The sequence below is a fragment of the Schistocerca serialis genome, chromosome 3 (genome assembly GCF_023864345.2).
Source record: "Schistocerca serialis cubense isolate TAMUIC-IGC-003099 chromosome 3, iqSchSeri2.2, whole genome shotgun sequence".
Lineage (NCBI taxonomy): Eukaryota > Metazoa > Arthropoda > Insecta > Orthoptera > Acrididae > Schistocerca > Schistocerca serialis.
The window spans coordinates 1,006,160,562-1,006,175,272 of NC_064640.1; the positions used below are offsets into that span (position 1 = coordinate 1,006,160,562).

Consider the following 14,711-nt stretch of genomic DNA (forward strand, 5'->3'; position numbering starts at 1 on the left):
TGCAAAATTTTATAACTATTCTGAAAACTAGTAAATTTTGTTACATACATTTGTACAAATTTGGATATAAGCAGTTCTCATGTTATTCCAAACATTTCTTTAAATATTTTGGCCAACAAAATGAAAATGAGTGATATGGTATAACACAGTTTCATTATATGTTAATTAAAACAGAATATGACAATTTAAGATGTTCCTACCAATTGACCTAGTTTTGTTGGTTTGATGTGTTGGTATTTGATAATCATCTACATATTACGAGGCCTGTTCAGAAAGTAAGCTCCGATTGATTGCCAAATTGAAACCACAGTGAACATCAGAAATGTTTTACTTGTAACAATTAGCTACACCTTTCAGCTACTTCTCTACGTAGTCGCCGTTCTGACTTAGACTTTTGTCATAGCGTTGTACCAACTTTTCAATAGCCTCATCATAGAAGGCAGCCACCAGTGCTTTCCGCCAATTCTCCACGCTGGCCTACACCTCGTTGTCTGTGTCAAAATGTTATCTTCAAAGACAGCGGTTCATGTGACCAGAGATGAAACTCAGGGGGAGACAATTGCGGACTGTATTGTGGGTAATCTCACATTTCCATTTGAAAACGATGCAGGAGCATCTTCATTGCCCCTGCAGAATGCGGCTGAGAATTGTCTTGAAGAAGAAACAGCACGACAGTTATGTAATGTTAGCTGCATAGCTTCAGGCGAAATTTCTCACCAGGCCCTCGTACTTGGCGGCAGACACTATTTTCTAGACATCTTTACGCACTCACTGCGAGCTCAGAAATGAGAAGAGCGACGTGATACTAACTGGGGTTATACTAGAGACACTACCCAACACATCTGTGCAAAGCTTTATCGGATTTTCATAGTCGTTTCCATTTCGCGACCGATCGGAGCTTACTTTCTGAACGCCCCTCGTACATCATTAACAAGGTAGAGATCACTGGTTGTGACATTTAAATTATCATTTTAATTTGAATCCGGGTGCTGACTTGCCCTGAAATATGACTCTAAAAATGGTAATAAGCTGCTGAAATGAAGGAGATCCAGATGGTAGTAAATCCTATATTGTGCTGACATGTTACAGGCAAAGGGTATTATCAGAGTGCTGGATGATGGGCTTTGCCCGGAATGCGCCAGCACAATATAGGATTTACTATCATCTGGATCTCCTTCATTTCAGCAGCCCATCAGAATTTTTAGAGTCATATTTATATTGATTGTGATTATGGCTGCATATCTCCATAAAGTCCTTAAGTTTGATCTATGCTTTCCAAAGTGGTCTGCTACATTTCAACTGGCAGAAGAAGTATTGCAACATACTAATCAGTTAACTCAACTGAAGACCCAAGGACATTCACAAGCATACAGTGTATCCTAGTTTTAATTGCTTTAATTTGATTACCAGCACAATGACTTCCTGGACTTTTTGTGTAAAAGAAGTGGATTGAGGAATGCTAAATACAAATAACAGACATGTGACAAGTAGTTGTCAGTGGTTTCTGCAGCATGGGCTATTAAACTTACATTGAACTTTGAGGTGTACTTATTACACTTGATTGCTGCATTTTTATCTGGGCTCTTGTAAAGACCATTTTATTTGATTTGTCAGTGAAGTTTAATATTACTGCAGAGAATTACAATGTGATCACATTAATCATAACCTGTTCATGTCATAATTTAAGATGGCAGGCAAATGTTTAGTCAGTTCTGTGACATGTTGGTATGTGGTGTGGTAGGATTAGCTCATGAAGAAAGATGACTTTCACTTTTACTTACTTCCATTACAGAGAAAATTAATATAGGATTTCTTCCAGGTGATCTCACTCTACTGAACATGGGACTGAGTGACGATGAGTATATGTGTCTGTCTTATGAAATTGACGTGATAATACATGCTGCAGCAACAGTAAATTTAATTTACCCATACAGAGCTCTTCATGGTCCTAATGTTCTTGGGACAGACAATATATTGAGATTTGCTCTAGATAACAAGATAAAACCAATACATTATATCAGGTTAGTGGTTGTAATACATAACAAAATAGTACATTCATAAATGAGTTAATTACAACATTTTTTTTCAAAACAAAGATGCTGTGACTTACCAAACGAAGCGCTGGCAGGTCGATAGACACACAAACTAACACAAACAAACACACAAAATTCAAGCTTTTGCAACAAACTGTTGCCTCATCAGGAAAGAGGGAAGGAGAGGGAAAGACGAAAGGATGTGGGTTTTAAGGGAGAGGGTAAGGAGTCATTCCAATCCCGGGAGCGGAAAGACTTACCTTCGGGGGAAAAAAGGACAGGTATACACTCGCACACACACACATCCATATGGATGGATATGTGTGTGTGTGCGAGTGTATTCCTGTCCTTTTTTCCCCCTAAGGTAAGTCTTTCCGCTCCCGGAATTGGAATGACTCCTTACCCTCTCCCTTAAAACCCACATCCTTTCGTCTTTCCCTCTTCTTCCCTCTTTCCTGATGAGGCAACAGTTTGTTGCAAAAGCTTGAATTTTGTGTGTATGTTTGTGTTAGTTTGTGTGTCTATCGACCTGCCAGCGCTTCGTTTGGTAAGTCACAGCATCTTTGTTTTTAGATATATTTTTCCCACGTGGAAAAATATATATATATATAATTTTTTTTTTTTTTTTATCCAACTCATATGCAAGAGGGTGAATGTTGGCTGTATGAAAATATTAAATTAATTTAAGTAGAATAAAAGATTTAAGCAAGTATAAAAGCGATGCTTAATGCAAATTGAAAAGAGGATAAGTTCTTCATACAAAAAGAGGCAGACAATGTATGTAGTAAGTATGAGGGTGGTTTGAAAAGTTCTCGGAAAGGAATAGAAAAAAAGTACTTACATCATTGAAAATTTTTTTATTTTTCAATGTAGTCTCCTTATAGATTAATGCACTTGGTCCAGCACCTTGAGCCCATCTCGAAAATGAGTTTCCACCAGTCCTGCAAAATAGTTGTCAACTCCAACTATGAATTCTTCGTTTGAAGTTAATCCTCATCCACCAAGAAAAATTTTCAATTTTGGGAAGAGATGGAAGTCTGATGGAGCCATATCAGGTGAATAAGGTGTGGCAACACTTCATACCTTAGTTTGTGTAATTTTCACATGGTGACAGCACAGATGTGCGGGCATGCATTGTCTTGATGGAAGATGACTTTCTTCCTTGATAAACCTGACCTTTTTTTGCACATTTTTGTTGTAATTTGTCCAGGAGGTTACCATAGTTTTCTCCAGTAATTGTTTGCCCAGTGGGGAGATAATCTACAAACAGAATCCCCTTCGCATCCCAGAACACTGATGCCATGACCTTTCCCACCGAAGGAATTGTCATTGCTTTCTTTGGTGGCAGAGAATCAGCACATTTCCACTCCTTTGGCTGTTGTTTTGTTCTGGGGTATAGTAGTGCACCCAAGTTTCATCTGTGGTCACAAACCAATGCAAAAAATCTTGTTTGTTTCTCCTAAAATGAGCCAAACATTGTTCCGATATGTCCATTCTCATGCATTTTTGGTCCAGCGTCAAGAGTCACAGTACCCATCTTGCAGATAATTTTTTCATTTCTAATTCTTCAATTAAAATGTGATATACCCTTCTGGATGACATCTGGGAAGCGTTAGCAATTTCGTGCACTTTCAATTGGTGACCCTCCATGACCATTTTGTACACTTTTGCAATGATTTCTAATGACACATCATGGCCACCCACTGAGCGGATCATCATCTAAGCTCTCTTGACCAAATTTAAATTGATTTGTCCATTTGGCAACAGTTGAATATGAATGAGTAGAGTCCCCCAGTGTATTCTGGAAATTGGCATGAATGTCCTTTGCTTGCATACCTTTCTTTACGAAGTACTTAATCACTGCTGAAATCTTGATTTTTTTTTTTTTTTCCATCTTCACAAATCTCTACATGGGACAATAACAGATCCACATCACCACCACAGCTCTTTTCCAAGAGCACTGACATGGCACATGTTTACAGGCAACAGTCCAATGAATAACACATGAACAACTTGTTGTGCTAGCGCTGACCTCTTGTGGTGACTCCGAGAACTTTTCAAACCACCCTCGTAAACCAAGGAAATGGAAATGGATGGCCGGTTGTAATGTTTTCCTTTAGGAATGAGACTTTTTATCAAAAACAGTAAGTAATGGAATAAGTGTCAATATAGTTATGACAAAGTCAGAACTCAATACTAATGTGCTGTTTAATTGAAGTATGACTCGTAGTGTTTTCATAACCACCCTTGAAAATGTTGCAAACTATATTACACTCACCAAGATTACCCAAAATGCTATCAATTGAATACTAATGGACAAGGGATAAGATTTTTAGAAACTGGTGCAATATTAATATTAAAAATATGCATATAGGCTCACATTTCTCTTAAAGAGTAGAAACTGTTGATGATTTCATGAAATGATGATTGTAAGAAGATTAGTGAAGATATCAAATCATTGCTTTAGATTTTCCATTTCTTCTTTTCTGTTTGTAAATGCTACTGCAGTTGTAAATTGAGGTGAAATCAAAGTTAAAAGATCTGCTATTTGTGGGGCATGGACGAAATTATATGAACACCCACCTGATTTGGTAACAATCCTCATGACAGGCTGCACCATAAATGACAGTACTGCCTGTGAAGTATCTGACAACTCTGATGACTTTGCGGAACTTTCTGACAGTTTAAAACTTTGTGTTATACCAGTCATCACACATAGACCATTGGCTTTTGTGCATGGTGCTCTTGTCTGTTGAACTATGCAGATATTATTGATGGCCCATCTCTACTTCTTCAGTTCCACCAACATCACCTTCCTAGTTACCAAATCCCACAGTAGTTCTATTGCATATACTGATGATGAACCAACATTCTTAGTATAAAGAAGATATTGGAATAGGGCTTACTCACAGCCTATGGATTAGTTTTGGAATGAATATTTTACTAACAAATAATGCCTTCATAGCTCAACAAGTAGTAAAATGGCCTGCAAAAGGTAATGATCCACATCCAAGTTCCAATCTGGCTCAGATTTTTAATTTATCAGGGAGTTTTACAGCAACAGGGAAGGGAGAGACTAATACTCTTCAGTGCAGAGTGAAAGATTCAGTTTCTAATGACATTATTTAAAACAAAATTGTGAATATACTCATCCCATCAATAGCAGTTTTTCCCCAACACTTAAGGGATGATGACAAATGTATCACTCGCCCTATTTCATCCTGTGTAAGCATTCCCCACATGAGAATATCTCTGCAATCTGTCTGAATGGTGTTTTTTTGGCAAGCATGCTGCATTGTCTTACGTGTTCTTTGGCATATTCATACATTGCTCTCAATGTGTACAAAGATGTTGTAACATAAGCAACTACCAGTGTGACAATAAAAGTCAAAGTTTATTATTTTGTGTTTTGCTTCTTTAAATTCGTGAGAACAAAGGATATCACAAATCTACTAAATACAGTAGTCGTATGTCACTAAAATAAAGGATAATTATCAGCTTGAATGTTCATTACTAAATTGACAATGGGGGTTACAATCTCTTTGCTGCAGTCTCCACCTTTCTGGGTTTTAATTTTATGGAACATAAGTGTAACATTATAAATAACTGACAAACACATGCCTTTTAATTTTGATTGAAATTCAGTGAAACTATCTTGAACTGAATTTACACAGACCTTCAACACTGATATGTGATCTGGATTGGACTCAAACACTCATTCAGCACTAAAAAATTCTGTCTTGAACACAGTCTCTTGGCATTCACAGCCTCCAGCCAATATCATATTTCTAGCAATTAAAGGTGGTCTGAATATCATTAGTAATACAATTTAGATTGACTTACAGTTACTTAAATTAATTACAAATAAAATAGGATGCCCTATGGCATACATTATGAGGTGCAAAAAGAGATTTTCCTGGATCCCTGAAAACATTTTTGTGACTGTGGCACAACTTTTAAACTCCAATATATGTTTCTTGGTCTGCTATGTTGCAATGTACAGTGACTCACCAGTCCATGTAACATTGTATCATGGCTCAAGTGTCTAATGGTGATAATCTTATGTCCCTCTTAATCTCTGTGCCCTTGTGTATTCAAAGATCAGAGGTGGCTTCTGTACCCCATATCAAGGAGGCAGCTTGGGATGTAAGAGTTTCACTTCTTATTATTGTATTACATTGGAAGAAGGAAGGAAGGAACATTAGGGTTTAATTACCTTTTAATGACAGTCCTTAGAGACAGGACCAGCATTGAATTAGTGAATGCTTTGCTGTTGTGTGGTCTGCCTATCCACTTTTACTATCTGCAATAATTGATGAAAGCCCCTGTAATCAACAGATTAATGACTGTGATAGTTAACTCAGGTGACAGAGGATTTTTCCTAGCCAACAACCTGGCCAGAACAAATGACCTGATACCGCACGTCTTGTCCATCATACATTCAACTGCCAATCTGTAGGTCAGTATGAAGTCTAATTACACCTGTCCTGTGGCACATCAAGCTACTCCATTCATTGTAGCAAGAGAAATTGTCTCTCTCCAGTATGGTGACTATCTTTAATTTTATTACTCACAGTGAAGAATTCAATGGTCAATGGCTGTGTTGTGGTGGATACACTGGTTCCCATAGGTCACTAAAGTTAAGCAATGTTGGCTGTAGTAGCACTTGAATGGGTGACCATCTAGGCTGCCATGCACTGTTGACCTACCAGAGTGCACTCACCCTCAAGATGCCAATTGAGGAGTTGCTCAACCATGTAGCAGTGGCTCCAAGTCGCAAAAACTGACAATGTACGGGAGATTGGTGTGCTGATCCCATGCTCATACATTTCTGCATTCAATGATGCCAGTCATCTGAGGATGACACAGTGATCAGTCAGTAGTGTTGGGCATTCTGAAGCCTGAGCCTCTCTGGACAGAGTTTAGCTAGAAATATTTTATGGGGGTGGTGTAGAGCTTTAATGAATGTTAAGAACTGCATTATGCAATACACAGCTGTAACGGTACATTTTATCACAGACAATAAATTTCACTCTAGGCTCAGATCATCATCAGGTTCATTGAACCAAAGAGGAATACAAATACATGTAACAAAGTGTGTAACATAAAAGTATACAGCTGTTTGGTGAAGCAACAATAAATACATCACAACTTATATCTCTCTAACAAAGTACTTATAAAACCACCTCAGCTATTCATCTTTGTAATTACAGTATGAGGTATTGGATGTACAATGTTCCATCATTACTACCAGCTGTATATGTATAACATTGTGTCCACATGCCCTCATAACCATTAATGTGGACTGTGCAGAGTAGGTCAAAGATTATCCAGTGAAACATCTAAGACAAAACAAAGATACACCAACTAAAAACAATGACTATCAATACCTCATTGATGTCAATATTATATATAATAACAAACTCAATGTGCATCCACTATGTAGTTACTTCAGAATAATTCAACAGAAACTGCATCCTGGTCTCTACTTTCATGCAGAGATTTTACCTGCTCTTTGAGTTCACAGTTGTTTATCTCTCTGTACCACATCTTCTCATCCCTGTGATGGTTGAGCAAAATAGCTGTATCACTATCTTCTTTGTTCAGTAGGTTTTGAAAAATGGAATTCATAATTTAAGCCTTCACTTTGTTTTCTCTCATTTTTGTATCACTTTGTTCAACAAGAAACTGAATGGACAGTTATTATCTGAGATCTAATTTCATACATGAACAAAACTTTTGGAGTTCTTATATAGTGCCGTAAAAATAATTTTGCTATTAACTTAGTAAAATATTTCTCTCATTGTTCATTGTATAGTCGTTACTATTCAATTCTATTTCTGTTTTTTCAGAAGTCTCTTGCCAGAATAAAATTTTCCCTGTAGAGCAGAAAACGTTGGAAAAAAACATTTCTAAGAAGTAATCACTGTATATAAACTTCTATTGCTTTTCCTTCTGCATACAATTCTCAAGCATCTGACCCATCCAGTCACACCTAATGACTGATCTAGATCTTCAGTCTGCCAATACTTCTTTTACTAATATATTTCTCTTTACACAACCTGAGAAATATGACACAAAAAGATAAAATGTAAAACCTAAATGAGCATGAACAAATGGTGTACAACTAATCCTCCAATTAGCTTAGGGTTGTGTTATGGCTTTGGGAAGGTTGTCCATACACTGAAACAGGTATCAGATGCACACTAACCAAATATTCATTAGGCACTAACCTTGTACTGAAAATAGAATAACACAAGGAAGTAAAAAACTAATTAATTGTTTCATTGTGGAAATTGAGAATTTACACTTGTTCTCTTGCATACATTCCCATTAATGAAGGACCATTGTTGTTCATTACCAAATTCTTCACATCTCCCCATTCATCGGTAATATGGCTTTACACAATTTTCTGAATAAATATCAATATTTTGTATCATTTCACAGTACTAATGCAGTGTATCCAGAAGGAATGGTTGACTGTGGAGAAGACGATGACATGTCACAATATGCACAACACCTTAAATGTGGATATGCGCAGTCAAAGTGGGTTGCAGAACAGCTTGTTCTTAAACTTAGAACAAGAGGTCATCCAGTGTCAATTTACAGGTGAGATATGTCTTCAAATATCACAGATTTAGAGTATTTTTGACTGAACCACTTAGGTAAAAATGGCAGCATCTACAAAAGTGGTAGGGAATTGTAAGTTGTCAAGAATGGCATCGACAACTACTGAGAAAGTAAAAAAATACATTCCTGTTTTGAATTACATAAGACAAAAACCATGATGTTCATTACATGAAGGTGACTGAAATTGTTAGTCATTTTAAATTCCAATCCTTACATGTATTTACAACATTTTCACCAAGCTATTACCATAAATTTGTTACACTACTGTAAGTACACTGACTGATTACGTCATTGCAGACTATGTCTACCTCTAGCTGAAGATGTTTGTATTACTCTCAGTACTATGTTTGTATTACTCTCAGTACTATCACAAGCACTGTCATGAGATAAAAGCTTACCTTCTAGTAAAATGATAATATTCCTTATCTGTTCTCTTGCACACTAAGTGTCAATTTATTTCATTTCTCTTACACTTTGAGCACCAGTTCAAGCCAATAGGAAGAGCAATTTATTCTCTACTTACAAATTTATATGTTGTGTGTTCACACATAAGAACAGTTTTGTTGTTAATGTGTGAAAGGAGAGTTGTACCAGGGATGAAGTTCTGAAGTAACAAACATTGGCAAACTGTGTTATTTTACATACCAAGTGTTATAAGTAGCAGCTACATCCAGAAAAATGTGTGATACCTCCTAATTACCTTTTAACATATGTAACTTAGGAAACATATGAAATAGTCCACATCAGCCTCACTGCTCGTGAAGTACAAGTCCACTATGTACACTACTCTGGTTGCTATTATTACTGTCTGAGACTGAAACTCTGATTGCAACTGTGACAGTCTGCAACTGCAAGTCTGGGCTTCAATTGATGACTTGACTCAGTGACTCACTGGATGACTGACTGGGCCCCCCAGTCCATAGTGGCGATCTAAATACTGGTGGCTGAGAGGGCATTGGTGGTATGTTTCATGCATGTCTGTCTTTGGCATCTCTGCTGATAGTCTTGCTTGCTCCAGTGCCTACTATCAATCTTCTAGCAACTTCTTTGCCACCCGAAGTGCTGGCGACAACTTATGCCAGCACATTCAGATCTTAGTGTAGTGTAGATGTCATGCAAGATGTATTTCTGCCACAAAGTAATATGGTGATACATTTGGTATAGAGATGGCTATACTATGCCACATGCTGTATGAAACAAACGTGTCTTGGTATTGGTTTGATTTACACAGGGAGACAAAAAATTAGTAGTCTTAGCCCTCTGTTGCCTGTGCTGAAACTTAGTTTATTGTGCAGTTTCTCTCTGTGTCATTCTAGAAAAGCCAGCCAGTACTCTTAAAGAAGACTCTTCACAAGGTCTGTATTATATAAGGTTTCTTCAGCAATTAATGACCCAAATATTCTGTGTCCTTTAGTCTCCAGTGCTTTTTATTGGAAGACTACATCTGGTGCAGTTTCGTCCCCCTCGCCACATAGTCTATACTTACGAGCTTCTTTCTCTATATCCATCAGGTGCAGGTGCTTCCTGAAGTTCCCATAGCCAGTCATTTTCTGTCTCCTGATCTAGCTACATAGTTTTGGTTTTACCATTGCCCTAGTGATGGGTAAGACAGTTTCTCCTGTCCTGGCCTGCCTATCAGCTTGTTCATTACTGCTAATCGCTGAGTAACCGTGGACCCATAGCAGGTTTACCCTGTTGCTTTGCTTTAGCCTCGTAAAGGATTTATGGCATTCTGCAATTATCTTTGATGTCATTGCTTGGGCTGATGGCAATTTCAGAGTTGCCTGACAATGAATGTAGATGCCATGATACTTGTAGCTCCTTTGTAGATTCTCCTCCATGCCCACTCTGATAACAAATATCTGTGCCAGGAATACCATAGGCAGCTTCCCTAGAGGGAATCCACTCCCCTGTCTAGTCTGTATCCAGGCCCCAGAACCTTCATCTGTTTTTGACCCATCAGTAAACCAAAGTATCATGTCTCCTAAATGGTATCATGGTTCATCCTTCTGATGCTCCCTACTTCCAACCATTACATTAAAAGGTTCATTGAAGCTGCTGCAAGTTACTGTATAGTCAGCTGACATTTTCTTCACCATTCATATATTTACCACATTCATTATATTGGTGTGGGATGCTGACTATCCTAAACAGTTTCAGGATTTTAACCTATCTGCCCCTTCCACTGCCTCCACTGTAACTCAAACATGTAATGAGGGCATGTCCATCATGGTCTCCATCTCAGTTTGGGTGTCCTGCTAATTCCTCCTGTTTTGGTTAGGCAGACCTGTCTCTGCACCTTCCCAAGCTCCTTAGCAGCTACCTTCTGTTCTATATTATTCAACCATTCTGTAGCCCCATAAATTATCATAAGCCTCATTACAGAGGTGTACCAGGTGATTAAGATTTCAGTTGTTTCTTACGGACAAGCTATAAAAGTCAGAAACACATTGCATGTGTAACTGGATAGAGGAAGGTTCAAAGTTCTGACACAGCTGCACTGTTGTTTGTTGCAAACACAGCATCAACACCACAAGGGAAATCATTTTGTGTGTTGGAATTTCCACAAAGTCAGTGCATTGTCCAAGTGCAATGTGCATCCTGCTATCGATTCAGTGAAAAGCCACCACTGCAAAGTAGATTTATGACTGTCATACAAAATTCTTGGAGTTTGGTTGGATCTGCAAAGTGAACAGCACTGGTCAGCCATGCACGTCTGATGAAAATGTTGAGTGTATTAGAGATGCATTCACATGGAGTCCTCAGAAGCCCACAAGATGGGCAGGGCAGGAACTTCAACTTCCTGAAACATCAGTGCGGTGTGTTCTGAAATGATGCCTGCATATGAAGTCTTACATGTTGCAGTTATGGCAGCAACTGCTTTCTGGCAACCATAACAGAAAGTAGGAATTTTCATTTCAGTTCTCCAGGATATGGCAGATAACACTTTCTCCAAATGACTCATCTTTTCAGATGAATCAGTGTTTCATCTCTCAGGTAAAGTAAACTGCCATAATGTAAAAATTCGAGGGTCACAAAATCCTGGTATCATTGTTGGACATGAAAGAGACTCACCAAAACTGTATATGATTTTTGCTGTTTCTGTTTCCAAAATTTATGGATCTTTCTTTTTTTGCGGAGGAAACTGTGACAGGAATGTCATACCTGGACATGCTGCAAAACTGATTGTTTCCTCAACTTCACAAAGATACCAATGATTTCATTTTTACTTGCAACAGCACCCAACCTCACTTTCACCTCGAGGGGCAGCTTCATATTGGTGTGACCTGTGCAACTTTCCAGTCTTTCGGTACAGATCTTTTGTCTAGCGAGTGGTTGTATATGATTGTTAAGTACGGTGCTACTGCATCAGTATACTCCGAAGGGAACCTAACTAGTACACAGTCTGGACCAGAAGACTTGCTTTTATGAAGTGATTTAAGTTGCTTCACTACTCTGAGGATATCTACTTCTATGTTACTCATGTTGGCAGCTGTTCTTGATTCGAATTCTGGAATATCTACTTCATCATCTTTGGTGAAGGAATTTTGGAAGGCTGTGTAGTAATTCTGCTTTAGTAGCACTTTTTTCCATAGTATTTCCATTGCTATTGTGCAGAAAAGCATTGATTGTGTCTTGCTGCTAATATACTTTACATATAACCAGCACGTGTTTAGATTTTGTGCCAGGTTTTGAGACAGAATTTCGTTATGGGAACTATTATAAGCATCTCACATTGAAGTCCATGCTAAATTTCAAGCTTCTGTAAAAGATCACCAATCTTGGATATTTTGCAATCATTTAAATTTTTCATGCTTTTTTTATTGTTTCTCCAACAGTGTTCTGACACATTATGTGTACGAAGGGGAATCAGCTCCATCATTTGTTAATTTATGTGGTATAAATCTCTGAATTGCTGTTGATACTATTTCTTTGAATTCAAGCCACACCTGTTCTACACTTACATTGTTAATTTGGAGGGAGTGGAGACAGTCTCTCAGGAAGGTGTCAAGTGAATTTTTATCTGCTTTTTTGAATAGGTGAATTTTTCGTTTATTTTTCAAAGATTTTGGGGTTATAATAGTCAATTTCGCTATGATGACCCTGTGTTCACTAATCCCTATATCTGTTTTGATACCCATTATTAGCTCAGGATTATTTGTTGCTAAGAGGTCAAGTGTGTTTTCATAACTGTTTACTATTCACGTGGGCTCATGAACTAACTGCTCGAAATAATTTTCAGAGAATCCTTTTAGCACAGTTTTGGATGATGCTTTATGCATGCCTCCAGATTTAAACATGTATATGTACCAATGTATATGTACCAATATATCGAGGCCAAATTGAAGTCACCCCACCAAATATAATTGTATGAGTTGGGCATGTGTTTACAATTAACTCAAGTTTTCTTTGAACCTTTCAGCAGTTGGATCATCTGCATTGGGAGATCAGTAAAAGAACCTAGTTATTATTTTAATCCGGTCGCCAAGTGTGGTGTCACCGCCAGACACCACACTTGCTAGGTGGTAGCCTTTAAATCGGCCGCAGTCCGTTAGTATACGTCAGACCCGCGTGTCGCCACTGTCAGTGATTGCAGACCGAGCGCCGCCACACGGCAGGTCTAGAGAGACTTCCTAGCACTCGCCCCAGTTGTACAGCCGACTTTGCTAGCGATGGTTCACTGACAAATTACGTTCTCAGTTGCCGAGACGATAGTTAGCATAGCCTTCAGCTACGTCATTTGCTACGACCTAGCAAGGCGCCATTATCATTTGCTATTTATCTTGTGATGCATGTACCGTCAGACCGATGTTCACCAATTATGGATTAAAGTTAAGTATTCCAGAAGCTACGTACCTTTTTTGGTAGTATAATTACTTTACCTGTTCCAGACCTCACACCAGCCTGCGTGAGCTTAAACGCGTGCCTTTCGGCTACCTCCTAGTGGCTTGGCTGTCTTGCCAAGTCACAACACCAAGAATAACTTCTGCCCTTACTAACTCACAGAAACTATCTACTTCAATTCTGCAACAAGACAAACTACGTCTAACAGCAACAAACACGCCGTCACCAACTGCGTTTAGCCTGTCCTTTCTGAGTACCGTTAGGTCCTTCACAAAAATTTCAGCTGAACTTATCTCTGGCTTTCACCAGCTTTCAGTACCTATAATTATTTGAGAATCAGTGCTTTCTATTAGCACTTGGAGCTCTGGTGCTATCCCAACACAGTTATGACAATTTATAACTGTTATACTGATGGTTCCTGGATCTACATTCTTCCTGCGTTTTATCTGCATCCTCTGAGACTGAAGCCCTTTTTGTGTTTCCCCAAGACCTTCTAACCTAAAAAACTGCTTAGTCCACACCACATAGCCCCTGCTACCCATTTAGCCACCTTCTGCGTGTAGTGGACTTCTGACCTATTGAGCAGAACCTGAAACCCAACCACCCCCTGACACAAGTTGAGGAATCTGCAACCTACATGGTCACTGAACTGTCTAAGCCTCTGATTCAGACCCTCCAGTCAGCTCCGTACCAGAAGTGTGCAATCTGTCCTCTCAACTATGGTGCAAATGGTGGGCTCTGCTTTCATCTTACAAGTGAGACTGGCAGCCTTTACCACTTCTTTTAGCTGCTCGAAACCATAGAGATTCAAAGCGACACACATAATTGCTACCGATGTGAGCCACCACATGCAGTTTGCTGTACCCTATGCACCTCATGGCAACTGGAAGGACCTGTTCCACATCTAGAATGACTCCACCCAGTATGCACACAGAGTGCACATTGGCTTTCTTCACATCCTTGGCAGCCATGTCCCTAAGGGTCCCCATAATGTGCCTAACATTGGAGCTCCCAACTACCAATAATCCCACACACTGTGATTGCCTGGATCTTGTAGGCTGAGAGGTTTCCTCTGAAACAGGACAAGCAACTGTATCTTCAGCAAATAGTCACAGATTGTAGCTTACATTATCTGTCAAATCATATACGTATGTAGAGAACGAGAGCAGTCTTATCACACCTCCCTGGGGCACTCTTGATGAT

General features: G+C 38.8%; 1 protein-coding gene across 3 annotated transcripts in view; it reads left to right on the top strand.

The window, feature by feature from the left end:
- LOC126471452 (uncharacterized) overlaps positions 1-14,711 on the top strand; it is a 413,388-nt gene that overhangs the window by 330,336 nt on the left and 68,341 nt on the right. For all 3 annotated transcript variants that reach the window (XM_050099641.1, XM_050099639.1, XM_050099640.1), the window contains 2 exons: positions 1,820-2,021; positions 8,481-8,642. In XM_050099641.1, coding sequence (XP_049955598.1) covers positions 1,820-2,021; positions 8,481-8,642 — 364 coding nt within the window. The remainder of the gene's footprint in view (positions 1-1,819; positions 2,022-8,480; positions 8,643-14,711) is intronic.